Source organism: Mya arenaria, chromosome 12 (assembly GCF_026914265.1).
Source record: "Mya arenaria isolate MELC-2E11 chromosome 12, ASM2691426v1".
Lineage (NCBI taxonomy): Eukaryota > Metazoa > Mollusca > Bivalvia > Myida > Myidae > Mya > Mya arenaria.
Window position 1 is genome coordinate 1,934,063 of NC_069133.1, and position 23,003 is coordinate 1,957,065.

Genomic DNA, 23,003 nt, shown 5'->3' on the forward strand with positions numbered 1-23,003 from the left:
TAATATCACTATGACCACCCTTGTAAATAGCCTTACTTGTATGTTTTAGCCTCCCTGAAGCCTATAACGCGGACTTTAATATCACTATGACCACCCTTGTAAATAGCCTTACTTGAATGTTTTAGCCTCCCTGAAGCCTATCACTCAGACTTTAATATCACTATGACCACCCTTGTAAATAGCCTTACTTGAATGTTTTAGCCTTCCTGAAGCCTATCACTCAGACTTTAATATCACTATGACCACCCTTGTAAATAGCCTTACTTGAATGTTTTAGCCTCCCTGAAGCCTATCACTCAGATTTTAATATCACTATGACCACCCTTGTAAATAGCCTTACTTGTATGTTTTAGCCTCCCTGAAGCCTATAACGCGGACTTTAATATCACTATGACCACCCTTGTAAATAGCCTTACTTGAATGTTTTAGCCTCCCTGAAGCCTATCACTCAGACTTTAATATCACTATGACCACCCTTGTAAATAGCCTTACTTGAATGTTTTAGCCTCCCTGAAGCCTATCACTCAGACTTTAATATCACTATGACCACCCTTGTAAATAGCCTTACTTGAATGTTTTAGCCTCCCTGAAGCCTATCACTCGGACTTTAATATCACTATGACCACCCTTGTAAATAGCCTTACTTGAATGTTTTAGCCTCCATGAAGCCTATCACTCAGACTTTAATATCACTATGACCACCCTTGTAAATAGCCTTACTTGAATGTTTTAGCCTCCCTGAAGCCTATCACTCAGACTTTAATATCACTATGACCACCCTTGTAAATAGCCTTACTTGAATGTTTTAGCCTCCCTGAAGCCTATCACTTAGACTTTAATATCACTATGACCACCCTTGTAAATAGCCTTACTTGAATGTTTTAGCCTCCCTGAAGCCTATCACTCAGACTTTAATATCACTATGACCACCCTTGTAAATAGCCTTACTTGAATGTTTTAGCCTCCCTGAAGCCTATCACTTAGACTTTAATATCACTATGACCACCCTTGTAAATAGCCTTACTTGAATGTTTTAGCCTCCCTGAAGCCTATCACTCAGACTTTAATATCACTATGACCACCCTTGTAAATAGCCTTACTTGAATGTTTTAGCCTCCATGAAGCCTATCACTCAGACTTTAATATCACTATGACCACCCTTGTAAATAGCCTTACTTGAATGTTTTAGCCTCCATGAAGCCTATCACTCAGACTTTAATATCACTATGACCACCCTTGTAAATAGCCTTACTTGAATGTTTTAGCCTCCATGAAGCCTATCACTCAGACTTTAATATCACTATGACCACCCTTGTAAATAGCCTTACTTGAATGTTTTAGCCTCCCTGAAGCCTATCACTTAGACTTTAATATCACTATGACCACCCTTGTAAATAGCCTTACTTGAATGTTTTAGCCTCCCTGAAGCCTATCACTCAGACTTTAATATCACTATGACCACCCTTGTAAATAGCCTTACTTGAATGTTTTAGCCTCCCTGAAGCCTATCACTCAGACTTTAATATCACTATGACCACCCTTGTAAATAGCCTTACTTGAATGTTTTAGCCTCCCTGAAGCCTATCACTCAGACTTTAATATCACTATGACCGCCCTTGTAAATAGCCTTACTTGTATGTTTTAGCCTCCCTGAAGCCTATCACTCAGACTTTAATATCACTATGACCACCCTTGTAAATAGCCTTACTTGAATGTTTTAGCCTCCCTGAAGCCTATCACTCAGACTTTAATATCACTATGACCACCCTTGTAAATAGCCTTACTTGAATGTTTTAGCCTCCATGAAGCCTATCACTCAGACTTTAATATCACTATGACCACCCTTGTAAATAGCCTTACTTGTATGTTTTAGCCTCCCTGAAGCCTATCACTCAGACTTTAATATCACTATGACCACCCTTGTAAATAGCCTTACTTGAATGTTTTAGCCTCCCTGAAGCCTATCACTCAGACTTTAATATCACTATGACCACCCTTGTAAATAGCCTTACTTGTATGTTTTAGCCTCCCTGAAGCCTATCACTCAGACTTTAATATCACTATGACCACCTTTGTAAATAGCCTTACTTGAATGTTTTAGCCTCCCTGAAGCCTATAACGCGGACTTTAACCTCAGAATCACTCTTGATTCCTGGTATAGGTGAAGTTCCCTGAAGTTGAAAAAACACAGAACTTAGCAAATAACAGTGCATCACAAAGCAACTTACAGTGCAGCTCTGAGCAAATTTCAGTGCAGTGCTGAACAAATTGCAGTGCAGCTCTGAGCATATTACAGTGCAGAACTGAGCAAATTACATTCACTAAGCGAATAACAATGCAGCTCTGAGCAAACTACAATGCAGCACTAGGCCAACTACAGCACAGCTCTAAGCAAATTACAGTGCAGCACTTGACAAACTACAGTGTAGCACTTGGCAAATTACAGTGCAGCACTTGGCAAACTACAGCACAGCTCTCGGCAAACTACAGTGTAGCAATTGGCAAATTACAGTGCAACACTTGGCAAACTACAGCACAGCTCTCGGCAAACTACAGTGTAGCAATTGGCAAACTACAGTGTAGCAATTGGCAAATTACAGTGCAGCACTTGGCAAACTACAGCACAGCTCTTAGCAAATTAAAGTGCAGCACTAGCCCAACTACAGCACAGATCTGAGCAATTTACAGTGCAGCACTAGGCCAACTACAGTGTAGCACTTGGCAAACTACAGCACAGATCTGAGCAATTTACAGTGCAGCACTAGGCCAACTACAGTGTAGCACTTGGCAAACTACAGCACAGATCTGAGCAATGTACAGTGCAGCACTAGGCCAACTACCGTGTAGCACTTGGCAAACTATAGTGCAAAACTTAGCAAATAGCAGCGCAAATCTGAGCAAATTACAGTGCAACACTTGGCAAACTGCAGGGCAGCACTTACTGTGATGCATTCAATAGCAAATTACTGTAAAACTCTAAGAAAATTACTGTATGAATAAAGGCTATTCCATTTTAACATACAACCTGTCCCCGGAATGCACTCTCAAATTGAAAATACCCCCTTCAGAAGTTTGTTAAACATTTTAGAAGCAAAGCACAAAAAGAACATCCCTTTATAGAATTTATTTATTTTGCTTTCCTGGGTAGATTTTATGGAATAGCCTCCAAAATATTAGCATAATATTACAGTTACAAAGCAAGTAATGTTTAAGAATATTTGACCAGATCCTTAAAGACTTACAATACATCTAGATAATATCATACAAATGTCTTACATTTTCAATTTTGTCAAGCATCTCTGTCTGATGCACACGTCCGTGTGTGCCACTGATGTTGATGTAGATCTGGTCACTGTAGATCTTACGAGTCCTAAATAAAAACAGCCACTCAACTTTCAAATATGTGCCTATCTACAGTGTAAGTACCATAAGTGTCTCAAAATATCTTTAATTATTAAAGTTTTTTTTTTTGTAAGTATTATTATGTTTTATTCATTTTACTTTAATGATCAAAACACAAAAAGCATTTAATTTTTGTACAGATAAAAATATATTAGTGATATTTTGGCGCTTTTTTAACTGGGGAATTTGTGGCCACAACGCTATTTATTGCAAAAACACATGTATTTAACGGCTAATATTTTTCAACAAGGCTTGAAGCTGGTTAAACACACCAGTGCCATCTCAGCAAGAACTAAACCAGGTATAGAACACCAGTCAGATCTCAGCAACTATTAAACCAGGTTTGGCACACCAGTGAGAGGTCACATTCCTGATATGTAACTCACCTAGCTGTACATATATCCCCAAGTTTGAGGTTGTGTGTGGGTATATGAGATACGCGATCCTCGTCCTCCTTCTCTCTGTCCTCGTGAACCTTCAGGGAGCCCAAGATTGTCTCCCCATCAATCCTGCAGGTAAGAAATAGCAGGTTTGATAAGGTGAGTCTTAATAATGGGACCAGGTGAGTCTTATTTAGTGTGATCAGGTGAGCTGAAATAGGTTTACTCAGGTGAGTCTTACTTAGTGTGATCAGGTGAGCCGAAATAGGTTTACTCAGGTGAGTCTTACTTAGTGTGATCAGGTGAGCCGAAATAGGTTTACTCAGGTGAGTCTTACTTAGTGTGATCAGGTGAGCCGAAATAGGTTTACTCAGGTGAGTCTTACTTAGTGTGATCAGGTGATCCGAAATAGGTTTACTCAGGTGAGTCCTATTTAGTGTGATCAGGTGAGCTGAAATAGGTTTACTCAGGTGAGTCTTACTTAGTGTGATCAGGTGAGCCGAAATAGGTTTACTCAGGTGAGTCTTACTTAGTGTGATCAGGTGAGCCGAAATAGGTTTACTCAGGTGAGTCTTACTTAGTGTGATCAGGTGAGTTGAAATAGGTTTACTCAGGTGAGTCTTACTTAGTGTGATCAGGTGAGCTGAAATAGGTTTACTCAGGTGAGTCTTACTAAGTGTGATCAGGTGAGTTGAAATAGGTTTACTCAGGTGAGTCTTACTTTGTGTGATCAGGTGAGCTGAAATAGGTTTACTCAGGTGAGTCTTACTTAGTGTGATCAGGTGAGTCTTATTACAACATAAAAAGCAACAAATATTGGAATACTGATTTTGACATCCAAATTTTCGATCGAAATATTCGTTGCTTTTTATGTTGCATAAATAAAATAACAAACCTTTTGCCTGCATCTGTGTTGTTGTGCATAAAGTTTGTCTAGTTTTTTCAACAATTCGACCCTAAGTTGTGAGCGGGATGAAAATACACTGCATGTATCTCAATTAGGGGCCATAGTCGGGTACTATAACACAGTCCCCGTAATTTTACTATAACTGGCAATAAGACAAGTAACATCAAACAAGTTTAAAACAAGCAGGTGAGTCTTAATACATGCGATCAGGTGAAAAATAAGCCATTTATAGGCTGTTTGAAACATTTTATCCAATTAAAGCAGCTAAAAATAAAATGAGATACAGGTTTTGGCTTGAGACACTGTTAGAGAATGTGCACATTGAAACAAGAGCATGTAAAGGTTGGTACCTCTTGATGATAATGGCATTTTCTTGGCCAGCTTCATACTGGAACTTCTCAAGAACATCATTCCAATGCTGAAAAATAATCATTAACATAATGTATACTTGCATTGTGTTACATTGTGTAAGAAGCTAAAATTAAAAACACAAAATGTCTAGTTTTACTTCATGAAATTCTGTCATACCTTCTAGCAGTTAGTTTAAGTTTTGTGACTCTAAGGCGGCCCCCAATTTTTCGAAACTTCCTAAGTCCCTTTAAAAGGATTAAGCTAAGCTCACTCTTTTTTGTTTTTCAATAATTTGTGTGATACTGACTTCTTAAAAAAAAAAATACTTTACATAGGAAATATCTTTATGATAATTTCAATAAACCTTGTTTCATTTATCAAAATTCAATTTAAGTATGTATCTTGGCTAATTGAAATAAGCTACTTAAGTCTGTTCAGCTTATGAAGTTTCAAGAAATTGGGGACTGATGTTTAAACCTTAATCTCATATAGAGAGATTGCTTCAACTATTGTGTCAAAAATTAGAGAAGCTGTTAAAGATTTATCTAAGAGGCTGGTCCAATCATTTGACTTACCCTGCGAGCAGGCAGATAGGCTAGCTGACCCCGACAATGACCCTTCAAACTGACCAGCACGTAGTCATCCTTGACCAGCAGAACCACACACTTCACCTTCTGCCCAACTTTTGCCTGGTAAAGTAAAATATGATGTTCTATTATACATAGCACATACATTTAATAAGCTGCAATACTAAAAGTACCACAGCAAATAGCAAGACAAAGATCTAATACATGTTCATGCATATATACCTGCTCAGTGTATTCATGTACATGCATATATACCTGCTCAGTGTATTCATGTACATGCATATATACCTGCTCAGTGTATTCATGTACATGCATATATACCTGCTCAGTGTATTCATGTACATGCATATATACCTGCTCAGTGTATTCATGTACATGCATATATACCTGCTCAGTGTATTCATGTACATGCATATATACCTGCTCAGTGTATTCATGTACATGCATATATACCTGCTCAGTGTATTCATGTACATGCATATATACCTGCTCAGTGTATTCATGTACATGTTGTATTTTTGAAAGAACTAAGCAATTAATACTATAAATTTAGAATGAGAATTGTCATAAATCATAGTAAAAGACAGTGACATGAATAAAGTGATACTGCATTGAATAAGATGGGAGTTTCATTCAATCTATTATGAACAGACAACATACCTTCTCGGGTGTATTTTTTGCACTGGTTCTCTTGTCCACATCTTTGACTAGCTGAGGTAACAGTGACACTTCTACACATTGCTTGTTGAGGTCAATATAGAGCACAGCTCCATGTACACTCTCCCCTTCCCCAACTTCCACACCTGGAATTGGGGTCAGATTACATCAAGTGGCTAGGTTAGATTACATCAAGTGGCTAGGTTAGATTACATTGAGGTCCACACAGAGCAAAACTCCATGAACCCTTTCCCATCAGACTTTTACAGAACATAAGTTCACATATATATGAGGATCAGAATTATTGTCAATTTCAAACTGTCATTATGCGGTCTTTCTCATAGCCATTTCTACTAACTTAGCTGCAAATTACACATTTCCAATTGTTTTAACATGTTGAGAAATATGATCTATTGTATCTGAGATCATCTACAAATACTATTTGCTGCTTCATACACAAAGTGTAAATCTCAGTATAACATGTTCTAAGAACTCCCTATAACAGGTTCTAGGAACTCCCTTAAATGCATTCTAAGGACTCCCAATAACGCAAACTAAGAACTCCCTATAAAACATTCCAAGAACTCTATTATAACCCATTCTAAGAACTCCCATTTCTTGGTCATTATTACATCTTAAGTTATGTATGCAACCAGTCGCTTACCTTTCATGTGAGCCTTGGTAACAACGACCTTGACCCCAGACTCCAGTTGACCTATGACCCCTAGGTCAGTGACCTGGGTCACCATGACCTTGTGTACACTCCCTACCGGGATACGAGCCAATGTGCCTCTCATGCCTGAAAGTGATACAAGACTGAGTATCAGAAACTTGTATAATTGGCATGTAGCATATACAAGAAATGCAATGCTGCTTATAGGGTAGAAACATTGAGTTTAATGAAATGCGGACATCCAACAATAAATTTATAGGCTAAGTCTTACCAAACTGTCATTTTTATTTATTTATTGAAAAAATGGCTATTAACATTATATATATACATGTATAAATAGGTTCAAATGAAAAGAAAATCTGAAACTACAGTACCACATAAAAATATGTATTTTCCTTTCATTCCTACAATAAACCCCTATAAAAACCTCCCCTTGCCTACCCTCTGCCCTGGCCTCAATGTCCAGCAGTTTCTGCCTGTCGCTCAGATGGGCCTCAGTGATGTCGAGACCAGTCTCAGTGTTGCCATGGTAACAGTCCTGCATGCGTAGTGACGCCAGGAAGCGGGCCTTCTCCTGGTTCACCTCCACGACCTTGCCCACCACTGTCTGGCCAGGCCTGTAAACCTTCCCCAGGTCTGGAACCTTCTTGTCCACACCATACTGGTAACAATTAAAGAAGAATATCAATACTGGTAGTTGCAAATTTCCACTCACAAAGTAAAGATAAGCACACTTAAGAAATATTATATAAGAACATTTAACTTAAGTGAATGAATTATTTTAGCCATCATGTAAACACTTTTTAGCATGTGGAAACATTTGAAAGAGAATAAATTCAGGTACCTGGTTAGGTACAAGCCCAAACAGCCCGTTGGCAAACTCTACAAACACTCCATATGGCATGATGTTCTTTATGGCACCTGGCAACATCATTCCTGGCTGAAAAAGGCAAGGAATAGTCAATTAATCATTTAAAACTTAAATGTACTGTCAACAATAATCAAAGAAATATTTGATTAAGGTTATCAAATCTTAATGCAAATAACTGGACAAAATTAAACTTTGATATTGTAAAATATTTCAGACATTTATGTCGAGTACAGCAGCCAATTTTATTAGACTTGGAAGAGTTGTCCATAGGTCACTATTAGTCTAGTGCGTACATTCAAATGATATGATTGATCAGTCATAATCATTGGATAAATATTGTTTACACAATAAGCTTCACACATCTTTTTTATTATATTTTAAAAATAGATTAGCTACAGTGCTTTTTCCTGATATTTCCCAACTTGGGCCCAATTCCCAATGATAAAATTATATACCTTTTTCCCAAAATGTGAAAATACATTCAAAACTCCCAAACTAATTATGTATGGATAAGTGGGTTTAAACTTAGAGAAATAGGGGTCAACTCATCAAGGAGAGTATGACAAAATGCCTTAAGATGAAGAATGACAATTAAATATTAAGAAAGTGTCACAAAACTAATAGATTTTTTTACAAGAAAAAATAAATAATCTTTGACTAAACTGACCAATGAAACTATTTGTTTCGAAATAAACAAAAAAACTACTAAAAAAATATCACCAAAAAAGGGATCATACAAGAAATGCATTAAAGATGCTCTCTTACTCCCAAATAAAATTTAACACATACAATTGTTTTAATATACCAAAAAGTATGAACAAATGTTGAAAACAATGATGCTTATGACGGATACTGAGTTTAATTTCAAAGAAATGTGTAGAAAACATGGTGTTGTTACCTCATAAGACCATAGTAGATCGCAGTAAATCTTTTAGCATTCACCAATCATTTAATATTTTGCGTTTTCAGCTATTAAATACACGGTTGTAATCGTGTTAATAGTAATTAATATTTTCCATAAATGCATTATTTAGTAAGAAGTTGAGGGTTTATCACTCAAAATTTATGTTTGTTTTACATGTGTATGTATTGATTTTGAATAAGAGTGTCACTTTAATAAGCGACCTTTTTAATTTTATCAATGTAATACCTATTCTGTCTCCTTTGTTTTAAAGCGTTCTTGTTCATAACAAAACTTGAAATCCCAATTGTAGTCAAAATGACATATTTTTTGCTATCAGGTAGAGCTAACATAATGATTGTGAAAAACGACACCTCAAGCTTACCTCGATGTCTCCAAATGTCTTGCAGAGATCTCCTTCCTTGGCTGCCTCTATCAAACTCAGTTTACAAGTCAATATCTACCACATGTTAAGGAATATAAAAAGTCAAATATACTATTTGATATAGAGTGTTTGACTAATGATGATGTTCATGTATTGGTCCCCATTCCATGGACCATAAAAAAAGATATTCACTTACGACATTATTGTGTTGGTGCACACAGATAGTTGGCTGCAAATACTACTGATAAAAAAAGCATTTAATAATACAGGAATTTATTATCTGAAAAATTCAACTAGAGCTAGAACAAGAGTGATGACCACCCTAACATCTACCGGTTCGCCTTGACACAGGGTATTATTTTCAGGAAAAAAAATTATATGCTAAAAAGAATAAAAAATCTATCTAACTAAGGAATTATTTCCCTAAAAAAAGCTATAAGTGTAAAAAATGAAAAAGCCATGGTTACTAGTTCACATCCTGGTATCAAGTTACCAAACAATTCCTCATAAAATGTTGGAATATTGTAAATGTAATAAACCCTATTGTTAGCAGCGGGAGAGTAATCAATTGTGTCTTAATATGTGCCTAACATCAGTTTTCACTATGCTTCACAATGGGACAGTGGCAAGGATACAGCCACCTTGTTCTTGTTCCAGTACATGGTGGTCTCGATCTCATCACCGACCCGGTATTTCTCCCACAATGCCGTGCACAGGTCAACAGAGTCAGAGAGGTGCATTCTGGGTAGGAACCCACGTTTCCCAGAATTCCCTATCTCCACATCCAACCCTGTGGCATTCTTCTGAGCAACAACACACTTCACACACTGAAATATATCAATTACAAACAGTTTATTAAGCATCCTATCTAACTTCAAGCCCAATGAAAGATCACAAGTTTAATGAAAATCAGCCATTTGTAAAAGCAAAATTAATACTTTAGGTATTCAATATTTTTCCACTTTCAATGTTCTTTTCTGTATGTTTGTATGACAGGTGCGTTATACAATGTACATGTATGCTTACGACCAAAAGACACATGATTAAAATTAGCTTGATTTACACCATAGAGTAAATGTGTTTTAGAAATGATAAAAAAGAAGCTTATACATTACTCAGACTTTAACATTAAAATAAACAGCAAGCAATACAACTTTCAGTCAGTTAAAAAAAATGCTGTTGGGGCTGATGTTTTTTTGTATCTTGCCTTGCCGACTTTAAATAAATCTTAACCTACCTCTCCAACCTTGAAGCCCTCTGGAATCTTCTCCCTAGCTCCAAACTCTTTCTTGCCTTCCAACTGTAAAAAGAAAATCATTATGCAATACAGCTCCATGACAATTTCTGTTGTCATAAATATATATAAATAAATATTTAAAATATAACATTCAAAATCACACACTTAAATAAAAAGTCTGAATCTTCATTATGCAGAATTCTATACATTTAGAAAGCAATCAAATGATAAATCAGATTGTATATAAGCAAAGAACGGGTTTTTATTTCAGGCCGACTTTAAAGAGAACATCAAAACACAAGATTATCCAGAACATACCACGAAGGAGAGTTTGAGTTTCCCTTCTGCTTGCTGGACAGATATGACCTTACATCTGACCACCTGCCCCACATAAAACACCTTCTCCGGGTATGGAATGGGCTCTGAGCTCAACAAAGGACGAGGGACTAGGCCCTGAAATGAAGAAAAAATACGTAAAAAAAAAGATTTTTTTTTCAAATGAATTAAGAGGAGAATCAGACACAGGTAGAAGAACTGGTCAATGTAGGATATGGGCTTCAAGTTTAACAATGGTTTGGTGTAGTGGCGGATCAGTGGTCTAGTGGTAACACACTTCACTGTCAATCCCGGGAATGCAGGTTCAATTTTCAGTCGCACAACTAAATAAATCAACTAATCATCATCCAGGAGGGACGTTAAACGGGGGTCCAATGTGACATTGTTATACACTGGTTCACATTTTTAAGTACCAGGGTAGCTCTATCCAGGGTTACATTCTGTCAGTGCACTATGCTCCAAAAACAAAATGACTAACAATCTAATTGGAGCACTCACTGAATGGACCTTGCCGGAGTGGGAGTATAAGTCAGCATGCATACACACACATGGGTCATGACCTAGGCCTTGATAGAAACAAATTTCTCCCACCCCAGATAAGTAGATCCATTACTTTAACCATGCTAGAAATTCTTATCTTGCCCACGGGCGAAGATAAAATGCCCGTATGGAACTTCTTTTAGTGGTCACCACATTGTAATTACCTCCCTTGTTGAAGACTGTCGTCTGTAGTGTATCATGGAAACCTTGTCTTAAAATTGTCTACGCAATTATTTTCACTAAGCACAAAAGAGTTCCAGCAAAAAAACAACATTTTAACTAAATTTTGTTTAACTGAGGTGGGACAAAAAGCATCTACCATAGCAGCTCGTGTAAGATAGGTTCATCCCGACCCTCGCGCAGGGTGTTTTGCGGAAACAAGGTTTACACCCTACGCTCGGGTAGGAATGAACCTATCTTTCACTCTCGGCCATGGAAGATACTTGTAGACTGTTAAGACATAATTATCACCAATTTAATATTTAAATAATAATAATTAAATTGAATATCAACATCACCTTTTTGAGTAACAGAAAATTTTGCGATTTATAAATGAAGAAATGTTTGACTACAGATATTTAATTTAAAGCATCACTACAGTAATTCTTCGTGAAAGATGATCTTTGGTGACTTCATTTGAAGGCATCCCAGGTTTGATTCTTAAACTAGAGGAATGTCAGTTTGATTTGTGGCCATACAAATTATTGTTATGTTTAGCATGAAGCCTTAGTGCTAAAGCCAATCTAGCCATCCTGAAAAAGTCTGACACTTGTATTTTAATTTAAGTATGTTGATCATGGGAATCACACAGAATGCATAAATTTCTGATATAAAATACTAAAAATACGACACTGAGTACAAAGAATGAAGAATGTTGTTTAAACTTGTGTTCTGTAGTGAGAATTATAGTAAAAGGAAATTAAAATATTCAACATAATTGTTGATCATACGGTATATATTTTATTTAAAATTTTGGGAAGCCCAAAACCTATCAATCGGCAGACGCTAAACTTAGAAACAATTTGGTATGACTTCATTTAGGCCGACAAGTTTGTATCCTCCACAACACATATACCGCCATACAAACAAAAGCAATAAATATAATGCTGTTATAACTCACTGCACAATATTTGTAAAAAAAAAGTTTAAACTAAAATATCTACAACTCATCCTACCTGCACATGGTTGTAGAAAGTAACGAAGACCCCAAACTTCTGTATACTGGAGACAAAGCCCTCGAGGACCATACCAGTCTCCACCTGGTCCATGGCAGAGATCAACGGGTACTTGCTGTTCAACAGAGAGCGCTTGTGGGTCAGGTACACTCGCGATCGCTTACGATTCACTTCTAGCACCTGGCAGGAAAATGTATTTACATTAGAGGGTGCCTATCAATCATGACAACCAATTTCATTTTAAGTTAATATTTATATACTCGATTTTTAGTTCCCATGCAAACTAGAAAAATATATTTTTATGAACTATGGAACTTGGTGTACAAGTTACTGCTCTATCAGTTAATACTGGTATAATAACCTATTTATAATTTCTTTTTTAAATTATATAAAAATATATAATTAATTGAGAAGCAAGGTAAAATTTTGTCACATTCCGTAAGCTTAAAACAGCAAATGAACTTATATATCACTTCTAACACTTATTTATATCATATTTCAACCAAAAAATATACAAGAAAAAGAAATTGTGTTAAAGATTAAAATTGATGTGAGGCACTTCTGATGCATCATGAAATATGTCATTTCGTGCATTTATTTAGGAAATTTGATGGAAATGCCGAAACACACCACCTAAAGTAGTTCTGCAAAGTACAAATAATGTTACTTACCCTGCACTTGAGTTTGGTCCCGACCTTGAACTTCTCCTCTGGGTGTGTCAAGGTCACATCAGCCAGGTGTATGCTGGGAATGAACCCAGACACACGGTAACCCATCTCCACGACGATGCCCTTAGGCTTTAACTCCTTCACAGTACACTGGAAAACAAGCCAAGAAGCATTATTAAAAGCTAAAGATAATGCAGCCATACTTTTCAATGATTGTTATGTGTAATAAGATCTTCTATTTCTAAAGTTATAGTATTGTTTGTCAGTTCAAGCATACTTAAATTGATTTTGCATGTTAAACCATCAATCTTATTTGTAATACTCACATACTATTACAGATGCACTCTTACTCCCAAATAAGAAGTACCACAATTTATACAATTGTTTTAATTTACCAAAAAGGATAAATAAATATCGAAAACAATTGTTCTTATGAAGGATACTGTGTTTAATTTGAAAGAAAGGTGCAGAAAATATGGCATTTCTACCTGATGAGACTATTGTTGATCACCGTAAATCATTTAGGACCCACCGGTGATTAAATGATTATAATATATATTTTTTGTAAGCCCATTGATAAGGTGACCCTTTTAAGTTTGGGAATGTTTGAGACAAAGATGTGTGCTTACCTCAATTAGTTCACCAGGGTGGATGTCCGTGATGCTCATTAATTTTTCGTCCACAACACTCCTACAACACAGAATAGTTTAACAAAAATGATGGTTAAGATGTTTCGATTACAAAAATAATCGGATCTGACAATTAATTATTTACTGTTGCTTTTGTATCCCATGACTGCTTTTTCAAGTTTAATACAACTATCTTGTGTTTCTACGTAATATTGCCCCACTAATTAAGGATCAAACATTTTACTATATAATAAAATAATAAAATATTCATTTTGAGCTAAGAGTGCGTCATGTCAGATAAAAAATCTTACAGTTGTTGCTTTTTAACAATGATATTTTTTGGCACTAAATGGCAACTCATGTCCTCTATATATTATTCAACTCTATTTCCACTAGATAAGTCGTGAAGCATTGTTTTTACTTTTAATAAATAAAATACACAAGAAATTATTATCAAGCATTTATACTGGCAGAAAAAAATACATTGGTCACAAAAAAAACAAACAAACCTCTTCAATGTTACAATCACCAGATTTTCCATGGGATAAAAGCCCAAAATCCTTGACCTGAAAAGACAATATCAAAACACAGTCCAACACAAACACAGTTTATGGAGTAACTTGAAGCCTCAAATTCTTGTCCTGAAAAAAACCCACTTCAAATTGCAGTGAAACACTGAAACAGTTAAGTTGAGCCCAAAATTCTCGGCATAAGAAGACAATTTTATATCACACTCACAGTCAAACTCTTGACACAGTTACTTAAAAATATTATTGATAGCAATAAAAAACAAGAACAACAACTAGCTCATGGCAAAAGCAATGAAAATCACATCACAGACTTAATATTTAAGGAAACATACCTGTGTGTAGTGCCCGGCTTAAAGGCAAGAGCCACATTCTCTATCTTCTTGTCACTGAGATTGTGCAGCTGTAAATGTAAAGTGTGAACCTTTCTGAGTGAAAAAATGACGGCACAATATGACAAACACACATGTATCACCCATTCCGATGTTTCAGAGAATTTTTTAATGAAGACTGAATATGTTACCTACATTAGATAGGACATTTATAAAATAATCATGGGGAATTAGGATAGATGATTTTGAACTGTTTACATTACACTGTTTGTTACATAAGAATAGCACTATATAACACTAAATCAGCATTACCTGAGCGTACAGATGCAGCTTATCCTGCCATGTGAGGAAGACTCCCTGTGTTTTATCGGCATGGGTGACCCGTGCTGCCTCAAGTACCGTGCTTGGCCCAACCCCGGGGAAGAGGGGGGTGGGGACACCTGTGTAGTCAGCCAGATGGGGCAACAGGGACAGGTGGATGGTCTTTACAAGAGGGTGGATGGACAGGACCACAGCAGATACCTGACAATATACAAGGCACATATAACTACTGGTATATATATATATATATATACACCAGCACCAAGAGACGGATGGGCACACCAGTGTACGAGTCAGCCAGGTGGGACAGCAGTGACATGCCGATGGTGTTTGGACAAAGCATTACAGATACCTATTAGAACACATGACTGTTCACAAAAAAACACCAATCAACCCAGATGATGGCTACTTTACTTTAACATTGAAATTGCTTATTTCGAAAGTAGCCTACTTGTTTGCCTGTTTCACACTAAAAGGCATAAATTACAAGATGGTAAATTTCTGCAACGACCAAAGAAAATCCACATTAGAATATTAACAAGCAGTAACCAACAATTCTGCCAACGGCAATCTGTTACTATACCTCCTGGCCTTGCGTGTATTTTCCGGCAGGGTGGGACAGATGGGAGTTGTGGACCACACCCTTTGAGGAGTGGAACTTTAACACCACGCCCTTTTCACCTACAACCTGTAAATGAAGAGTGAATCATATACATATCTATATCAAACCAAAGAAGCCATGGGATCAAATTGCAGTAAGGCCATTTTCGCATGGCCTCTTTTTGGACATAAGTCGCAGTTTGCAAGTCTAGTATATACACATCAAAGAGAGTAACAAAGTCAAATGATTCCCTTTCTTCATTTAAATTTACAATTTGCATTGGTCAGCATTCATTTGGAATATCCACATGCAATTAAATATGTTTGCCAAATGCAATTCTGATCTTCATTCTTTAAAATTTTGCACTGAATGTCTAATTACCTTCTGCACTGTTGCTGTAACTTTCATGCCAGGAAGGAGAGCTGAAAATGCCACATCAGCTTCATCTGACATCTGCAGAGAAAAGAATAAGGTATTTATCATTGATTTGACTTGAACAACTGTCAGTGTTTGCATTAAAAAAAACTAATCTTCTAAATACTTTATAACTTCATAAAAGCGCTACAACTCTTCATACAGAGAACATAAAATAGTACATGTCAAAACAAAAGAAATAGTGGGATTAGCTAAATCTTTTTAGGCCTAAAAAAAATAATGTCCGTTTCGGGTAACCCGACCCTACCTATAAAATTGCGCTGACCCTAACTATTTTTTCCGTTTCTGAGCAAAAAATATATTTGTAAGCGAATAGAGAGTTACGAAGGGCAAATAAATGCAGATTTTAATCAGAATTATTGTTTATATGATAAAACAAAGTCAGGCAATGACAGTAATGTAGGAAAGACTGCCATGTGCAAGAAAACACTCTGAATTTACGACAGATTTTGAGAAAAAATATAAAAAATCCCTACCTACCCTACCTAGAAATTTTGGGAAGGTTACCCTAAACAAACAATTATTTTTTTTTGGCCTTAAGATAATATGTTATTAATAAGAGCTATAACAGGTTTAATGTTTCAAGAAATCAGCCAAAGGGCTGACGGATGAGGAACCTCTTCCACATCAAAAGTAAGACCAACTATGATACATAAGTGTTTGTGCTCTTACTTTCAGAGAGTGTAATTTAGCAGGGTCAATAATCAGGTTAAGGACCCTGTGTTGTCCAGTCAGCACGGCCATCCTGTCCCCCTCCAAGTTAACTCCACACATGAGTAACTGACCCACGCACAGGGTATGACCTGGGGAGAAGAGAATATAACAGTTTAACATAGTTTAGCGGGGTTGATAATGAGAGCGAGGGACCCTGTGTTGTCCAGTCACCACGGCCATCCTGTCCCCCTTCAGCTTAACCCCACACATGAGCAGCTGCCCCGCACACTCGGGATGGATGGTGGGTAGAGAGGTAGAAAAAACCATCCTGATTCAAGTCCGATAATATATGGTGATATAAATCAAGGCACAACTTCTTATCTTACCCCTGTGGGGGAGATATAATGATATGATAATATGATCATACATGTATCATTTGTTTTTAGTTAAGAAACAGACAACTTAAAAGGAATGAAAAAAAAACATTAGCTAAAAATACTCAAATGACACCAACAAAGGACAAGGTGTCTCACCCTTATTGTGGAGCTGTATGTATCTGCCGGCATGTTTATGTTTAACAAAGCCCTGGACCCCCTTCACTCCAATATCCATGATGTACCCGTGATCCTCCACACTCATTACACTTCCATACACGCACTGCAATACACAATAAGAAAATACACAAGTAATAATGTAACATTGATTGACATTATATGTAATAATTGTATTTCAAGACCATGACTTACAATAGTCATTGTTGCTGATACCACCTGTTGCCGCACTGCATTATTTTGTGTGGATAATTCAGATCACAATAAAATAAAAACATGAAAACTACAGACAAAACTATGTTGATCTCTCTTGATATTCACGATGTCAAACATTCTTCCCGCTACCCATTGTATCCTTCTGTTTCTATATAAAACAATTCCACTAATGTCAATTTTTCTATCTTGATTTTTCACTATTTCTAAGTCCTATTTCAGTCCATGCGTTCAAATTTCACACATTTCTTTTATACCATATTTCAAACTGCTCGTCTAGGTGAAGGTGCAAAATGTTCATGACGGTTTGCGGCATGAAGCTTAATCAGCATGCGTGTCAAAAAAGAAAATGGTAAACTTTTGTGGATAATTGGCAAGTGCAAATAATTAAAGTTGCTTATTTATATATTTAACGCAGAGACATTTATTTCTCAAGCCAATGTCAGGAAAGATTGTTACTATGTTTATGTACATGTACTGTAGCACTTCAATGTATATTTGTGAATGTGCTCTCATCATTTAATGTGCTATATTGCTGTTTATTATATCATGTTTGTGCTCGTTTTATATTTGTGTTCGTGTTATTAAAAAATTTGAATTAAAAATCAACTCAAAGAAATTTTCAATAATAAGATTAATGTTTTCACAAAAGAAACATATTACAAGACTGGTTTAAAGGTGGAAGGAAATATCAGCGAGAACAAAATACGGACCTCAATATGTTGGGTTTGGTGATACGTTTTGGTATTTAGGATGTATCCATTGTTTCTTATCTCAAAATATTTTCGAGAGTACCAACGCTTTTGACATAACAGGGTTCAATCGTCTTTAGAAACGGAAAGTTTTTATGTTTGGTGCAAAATCTGTCCAAAACAGTATCTGCGAAAATTCATAAAGAAATGGCTTCAAATTTTCATTTATGACTAAAAGTGAAAGTAAAGTGTTTGTTTATTATAGTGTCACCCCTCTTAGTTAAGGGCCAGCCCTTTGAGCTTATGAGACACCTACATTCATGAACATCTTTACCCCGATTCCTATCCCAAATGCCAGGCGCCTGGCAGGAAGGCAATCAGTACCCCTCGATTTAACTAGCTGCTGGGTCGGCAACCGGCCATGTCAGAACAAGCCCCGTGTGAGACTCGAACCTTCGACCTCCCGCTCCGTAGGCGGACACCTTAACCACTAGGCCACGGAGACGGTATGACTATTAAAGAGTAAGATATACTGTATGTAAAAAATGTTCATCCAAATTATATTTTCACTTTTTCAAGGTTCACTGCTACATAAGTCACCTACCATGCCATGACGTAGACTGGTTGCCTGAATGTCTCCGTTCACGTCACGAGGGTTGATGGACAGGTTGAGCTTCCTGCCGTCCTCCGGTCCTCCACCCTCCAGAAGCTTACAGGGAACCAGCTGGCCAGCGTGGAACAGCTCACCTAAAGATGCCACTGACTAAAAAATGGAAACCAAGAAATATAAGTATTAATTAACAAATGAAAACCATTTGTAAAGATCAAATTATTCATCTCCCCCTTATTTTTCAGTATGATATTTGTAAAAAGTTCAAATTTCCATTTCCCTGAATAATTTTTTTTTTTATAATTCAAGATGCACCCACTAACTTCAATCCCAACATTAAAGAGGAGTGCAGTTTGCATGCTTCATATTGAATTTGTTCATGGTTTGTTTACATTCTTCCAATTTGGTAATACAACAACTTGTTGTGGTATCAATGATTTCAATGTCACCTGCAATCAATCCAAACAGTGCTCTCACCTCTACCTCCCCACCATCTTCCTGCTGCTGGGCAAACTGCTGCAGGCTCTCTGTGTATGCTGTACTGATGTTGGTGATCTCCACCACTCCTGATAAGCCATTCGGCAGGGCAACAGTCAGAGACAGGTTGTGTACCGCCTTCACGTAACCCAGCATCAACATACCAGGGTAAAGGCTCTGAATAAAAAATGCTCTTGTCAGTCATTTTCCAATGAAACAATTGAGCTAAAATAAATGTATACATGTACTTACTTATTTTAGCTCAATGGAGACGACAGTTTTTAGCTGATATAAATAACCCTCAAGTCTGTTCCCATGGTAGAACCCGGTACTGGCCCTGATTTCTCGAACAATCTAAAGTCCTTTATAAAAGGGTCAAGCTAAGTACACTCTTTTTGTTGTAGTAAAATTATTTGTGAAATATTCACATCATTAAGAATTGCGAGACTTTTAAATAATCTTAACCATTACCGGGTATCATGATAAAAAAAAGTTAAAATAAGTCATTATGCTTATTCAAGGAAGAGACTTCAGCGTGTTATGCTTAAGATTTTCCAAGAAATTAGAGCCTGGTGTCCTCTTTGAGAGGCTAAACCCATATGCCTATGGTGTTGCTAAAACCCACATCCTCTTGGGTGAGGGACTGATTCCACTAGACCAAAAAAGAGTAATTATACATGTCACTAACAAATACTTTCTAGTATTTCTAAATTACAATTATAAGCAGCACAATCATCGCAATACTTGTTATCATCATCACTATCAAAGCTTGTTGCCATTTGGCCATTCAAAATTGATTCTACGTTTGGCGTCAGGTTCCAATTTCCAAAACCTACCTGACAGAGAAATACAAAGATCCTTTGAAAAAAAAATCTCATTCTCTATATAACATTCTATAGCAGAATTCCACAATGATATCACAAAGAAAACATAAAATATATTTACAGGTCAAGACATTTAGAACATCTTGAACGTCTACCTGTATTGCATAATATTTCTTGGCTCTGATAAATGTTACCATAGCTTAATATATAAAGCTAAAGAAAATCATATTTCTTTGCTTAATTTGAATATTGGTACTCTTAGTTTAAATCTTAAGGCAGAAAACATAGCACCTGATGATGATAGCAATAAAATCAATGTTACACGGCAATGTGGCTGAAATTGACAGCATGAAATACATATCCTTACTAAGACCTATTGTATTAAATGAAAGTATTACCTTCTTGTTGAGTGTTGTGGGGGTGAGGATGTTGATCTTGCCCACCATGTCCCCTTCCATACGACTTTTCTTCTGTTTCCCCGCTCCTCCATCTTCAGACTTGCTTCTTTTTCCTTTCTTCTTCTCACTGCTACCATCTTTCTCCTGGCATATAAATTACCATGCATTAAAAAGTTAAAATTTAACATACTTTACTAAACTTGGGTGGTAAATGCAAAATACTCCCAGGCAAATAAACCATAAATAATTCAGCTACTTTCTGTAGACTCTTTAATGTCAGACATTTTAAATATACCACTGATATAACAGGAAAACATCTACAACTACTTTTTACTATGTTTGTCATGCATGCTATATTTTTGATTCACGGATGCATTACTCCTTGAGAAATGAAATAAATTATTTTTGTTCTTATACTCTTAGTAAACAATGACATTTTAATACCATTATTTCACTTTAACTTTCAACTTTGTTTAAAGAAAGGAATGGATACTTTATAAACTAAGGGTTATTCATCTGAAACAAACACCCGTCCCAGGATTTCTAAGATACTGAATTATTCAAAAAGGAAAGGAGTTAGCTTCTCATTTGATTGATTTCTTACCAAATGTGTTCTTAAACCGGAGATTTTTCACTACCATACTAAAAATGAAATTAGGTAACTTTACACAATTCTATGCAAAAAAGTAAAAAACAAATGTTTATCTGCATGGAATCTTTTCTTGAAAGCTAGTATTACTTACCGCAAACAGATTTTCATCCTTTCGCTTTGGGACTTTTTTGTGGGATTTCTTATCTGCATCAGTTTGTTCTATTGTAGATGCCCTGTCTCGCCTCCCACCACGTGGAAAATTCTCTTCATTCATTATTGTGGTCTAACGGTACTTTAGATTAGATGTCAAATTAATCTTTAAAATTGTAATCCTGAAATATAAGAAATTATGTATATTACAACAAGATATTATTTTCTGCAGGTCATTCTAGTACTTTTATTATCACCATTATTTTATTCAATTTCTACTGTTTTGGAAAGTGATTTTAAGACAATATATTAATACAATGCTCAAATTTAGTAGTAATGACAGGGCTTTTTCTATAGCTCCCACAGGTCAAACTATCGGAACCATTCCCAAAGCCAAATATTAATTTTCCCACTTGGACAAAAAAATAACTCAATCAGAATCACTTAAGTAAAATCATCTACTGGTACTGGGGACCCGAAAATGAAAAAGTACAAAAATATGGCATTAGAAAGTTCTTGGGTTTCTTCATTGATTTCAAGATTCGCACAGCCAAATGTTTCGGGAATCCACCAGTACACCAAATAATAACAGTTTGCCACTGCAATAATTTTTTTGGCCAAAATAATTAAAAATTAATACAAAACTACGCTGTTAACAGTAAACACCAATAAATTACCAATCTCTTCAAGAACATTGCAGACACCTACAGCCTTGAATGTACTTAAATCCAATTTCCGGAACATCGACTATGGCATATCTGACATGTAAATTGTATAAATGATCGATGGATAATTACATCATTTTAAAAGAAATTGAAACAAAATAACAGGCCGGTTCCAAAGATTGGATTTTAGTACGACCAGAGAATTCTGTCACTCATTTATGCGATGTGATTTCTTTCACTATTTTTTAGTTTATATTTTTTTTGCAATGTGGGAATTTGTAATCGGTGCTTGAGAGTCATTTTTCCCAAAAAGAAAAACAAGAAAGGCTTTAAAAACTAAACCTATAAATTGTATATTAAGGTAATGTCAGGCAATAAATGAAATGTTTAAACATATATATGTTGAAGTTTTAAATGGGCCATGTTACAATTGATGTGCACATTGTATCTTTTGACATGAGTACCAAGTTTCATATGAAGAACATGAGCAGTTTTCTAATTATGGCCAAGGTCTAAATTTTGCATGATGATGTTGTTGACCTCAAAGACGACACCAAGGCTAAGACTGTACCTTGGCTTCAGATAAATAAACAAAGTATGGTTTAAAGCTGCACTCTCACAGATTTACAGTTTTGACAACTTTTTTTAAAAACAATTGTCTTGGAATAAGCCATTGTTTGCGCAAATATTTGAAAATCAGTGATACAAGGCTGCTGACAAAAGATCAGATCGCAGCTTTTCATATATATGTTCGAAAATCAATGATTTACGGCTAAAAGCGTTACTAACGCTTTAATGTCATTAAACATGTTGGATCTTATACTATAAGTTATAGTCAGTGAAGTTGATGAATGTATATTCAGGCATTTCTTAATATTTTTGAGTGAAACGAGATTAACAAATTTCGAAATCCATTATAAAGTAAGTTAAGTTTTAGTTATATTTATTCTTCTGTAAAAGCAATGATCTAAAATGCATAATTTACTCACAATTTACATTTTACACAAACACACGTCGTCCATGGGCGCCGCCATTTTGAAATTATATCCGGTGTGAAGTTCGCAAAAATGTACATTACAATTCACGTTCATTATCGTACATTTTTGCTGAATATTTAGAAAAATGTATCAATGTGTACAGTCGTTTATACGTAATAATATTAACAAAACTGATTCTCAGTAAGTTGAACACAAAATCGAAAAACTTTTAAGAAATATATTTGTTGTTCAACTGGAAATGTCAAACGAAACCCTTCAAATAAA

General features: G+C 36.0%; 1 protein-coding gene across 1 annotated transcript in view; it reads right to left on the bottom strand.

The window, feature by feature from the left end:
• Nucleotides 1-22,781, bottom strand: part of LOC128212133 (protein RRP5 homolog) — a 34,492-nt gene extending 11,711 nt beyond the window's left edge. The window contains exons 1-28 of the mRNA XM_052917418.1: nucleotides 22,731-22,781; nucleotides 21,078-21,258; nucleotides 20,335-20,478; nucleotides 19,113-19,289; nucleotides 18,630-18,788; nucleotides 17,103-17,226; nucleotides 16,588-16,718; nucleotides 15,862-15,933; nucleotides 15,463-15,567; nucleotides 14,871-15,080; nucleotides 14,562-14,629; nucleotides 14,209-14,265; nucleotides 13,700-13,760; nucleotides 13,074-13,220; nucleotides 12,403-12,582; nucleotides 10,670-10,804; nucleotides 10,352-10,414; nucleotides 9,750-9,941; nucleotides 9,115-9,189; nucleotides 7,802-7,897; nucleotides 7,399-7,618; nucleotides 6,949-7,083; nucleotides 6,288-6,430; nucleotides 5,616-5,729; nucleotides 5,040-5,107; nucleotides 3,789-3,911; nucleotides 3,277-3,370; nucleotides 2,089-2,171 (exon numbers count right to left, since the gene is read on the bottom strand). Of these exons, the coding sequence (XP_052773378.1) occupies nucleotides 2,089-2,171; nucleotides 3,277-3,370; nucleotides 3,789-3,911; nucleotides 5,040-5,107; nucleotides 5,616-5,729; nucleotides 6,288-6,430; nucleotides 6,949-7,083; nucleotides 7,399-7,618; nucleotides 7,802-7,897; nucleotides 9,115-9,189; nucleotides 9,750-9,941; nucleotides 10,352-10,414; nucleotides 10,670-10,804; nucleotides 12,403-12,582; nucleotides 13,074-13,220; nucleotides 13,700-13,760; nucleotides 14,209-14,265; nucleotides 14,562-14,629; nucleotides 14,871-15,080; nucleotides 15,463-15,567; nucleotides 15,862-15,933; nucleotides 16,588-16,718; nucleotides 17,103-17,226; nucleotides 18,630-18,788; nucleotides 19,113-19,289; nucleotides 20,335-20,478; nucleotides 21,078-21,200 (3,299 nt within the window). The 5' untranslated portion in view covers nucleotides 21,201-21,258; nucleotides 22,731-22,781. The remainder of the gene's footprint in view (nucleotides 1-2,088; nucleotides 2,172-3,276; nucleotides 3,371-3,788; nucleotides 3,912-5,039; nucleotides 5,108-5,615; nucleotides 5,730-6,287; nucleotides 6,431-6,948; nucleotides 7,084-7,398; nucleotides 7,619-7,801; nucleotides 7,898-9,114; nucleotides 9,190-9,749; nucleotides 9,942-10,351; nucleotides 10,415-10,669; nucleotides 10,805-12,402; nucleotides 12,583-13,073; nucleotides 13,221-13,699; nucleotides 13,761-14,208; nucleotides 14,266-14,561; nucleotides 14,630-14,870; nucleotides 15,081-15,462; nucleotides 15,568-15,861; nucleotides 15,934-16,587; nucleotides 16,719-17,102; nucleotides 17,227-18,629; nucleotides 18,789-19,112; nucleotides 19,290-20,334; nucleotides 20,479-21,077; nucleotides 21,259-22,730) is intronic.
• Between the last annotated feature and the right edge of the window lie 222 nt (nucleotides 22,782-23,003).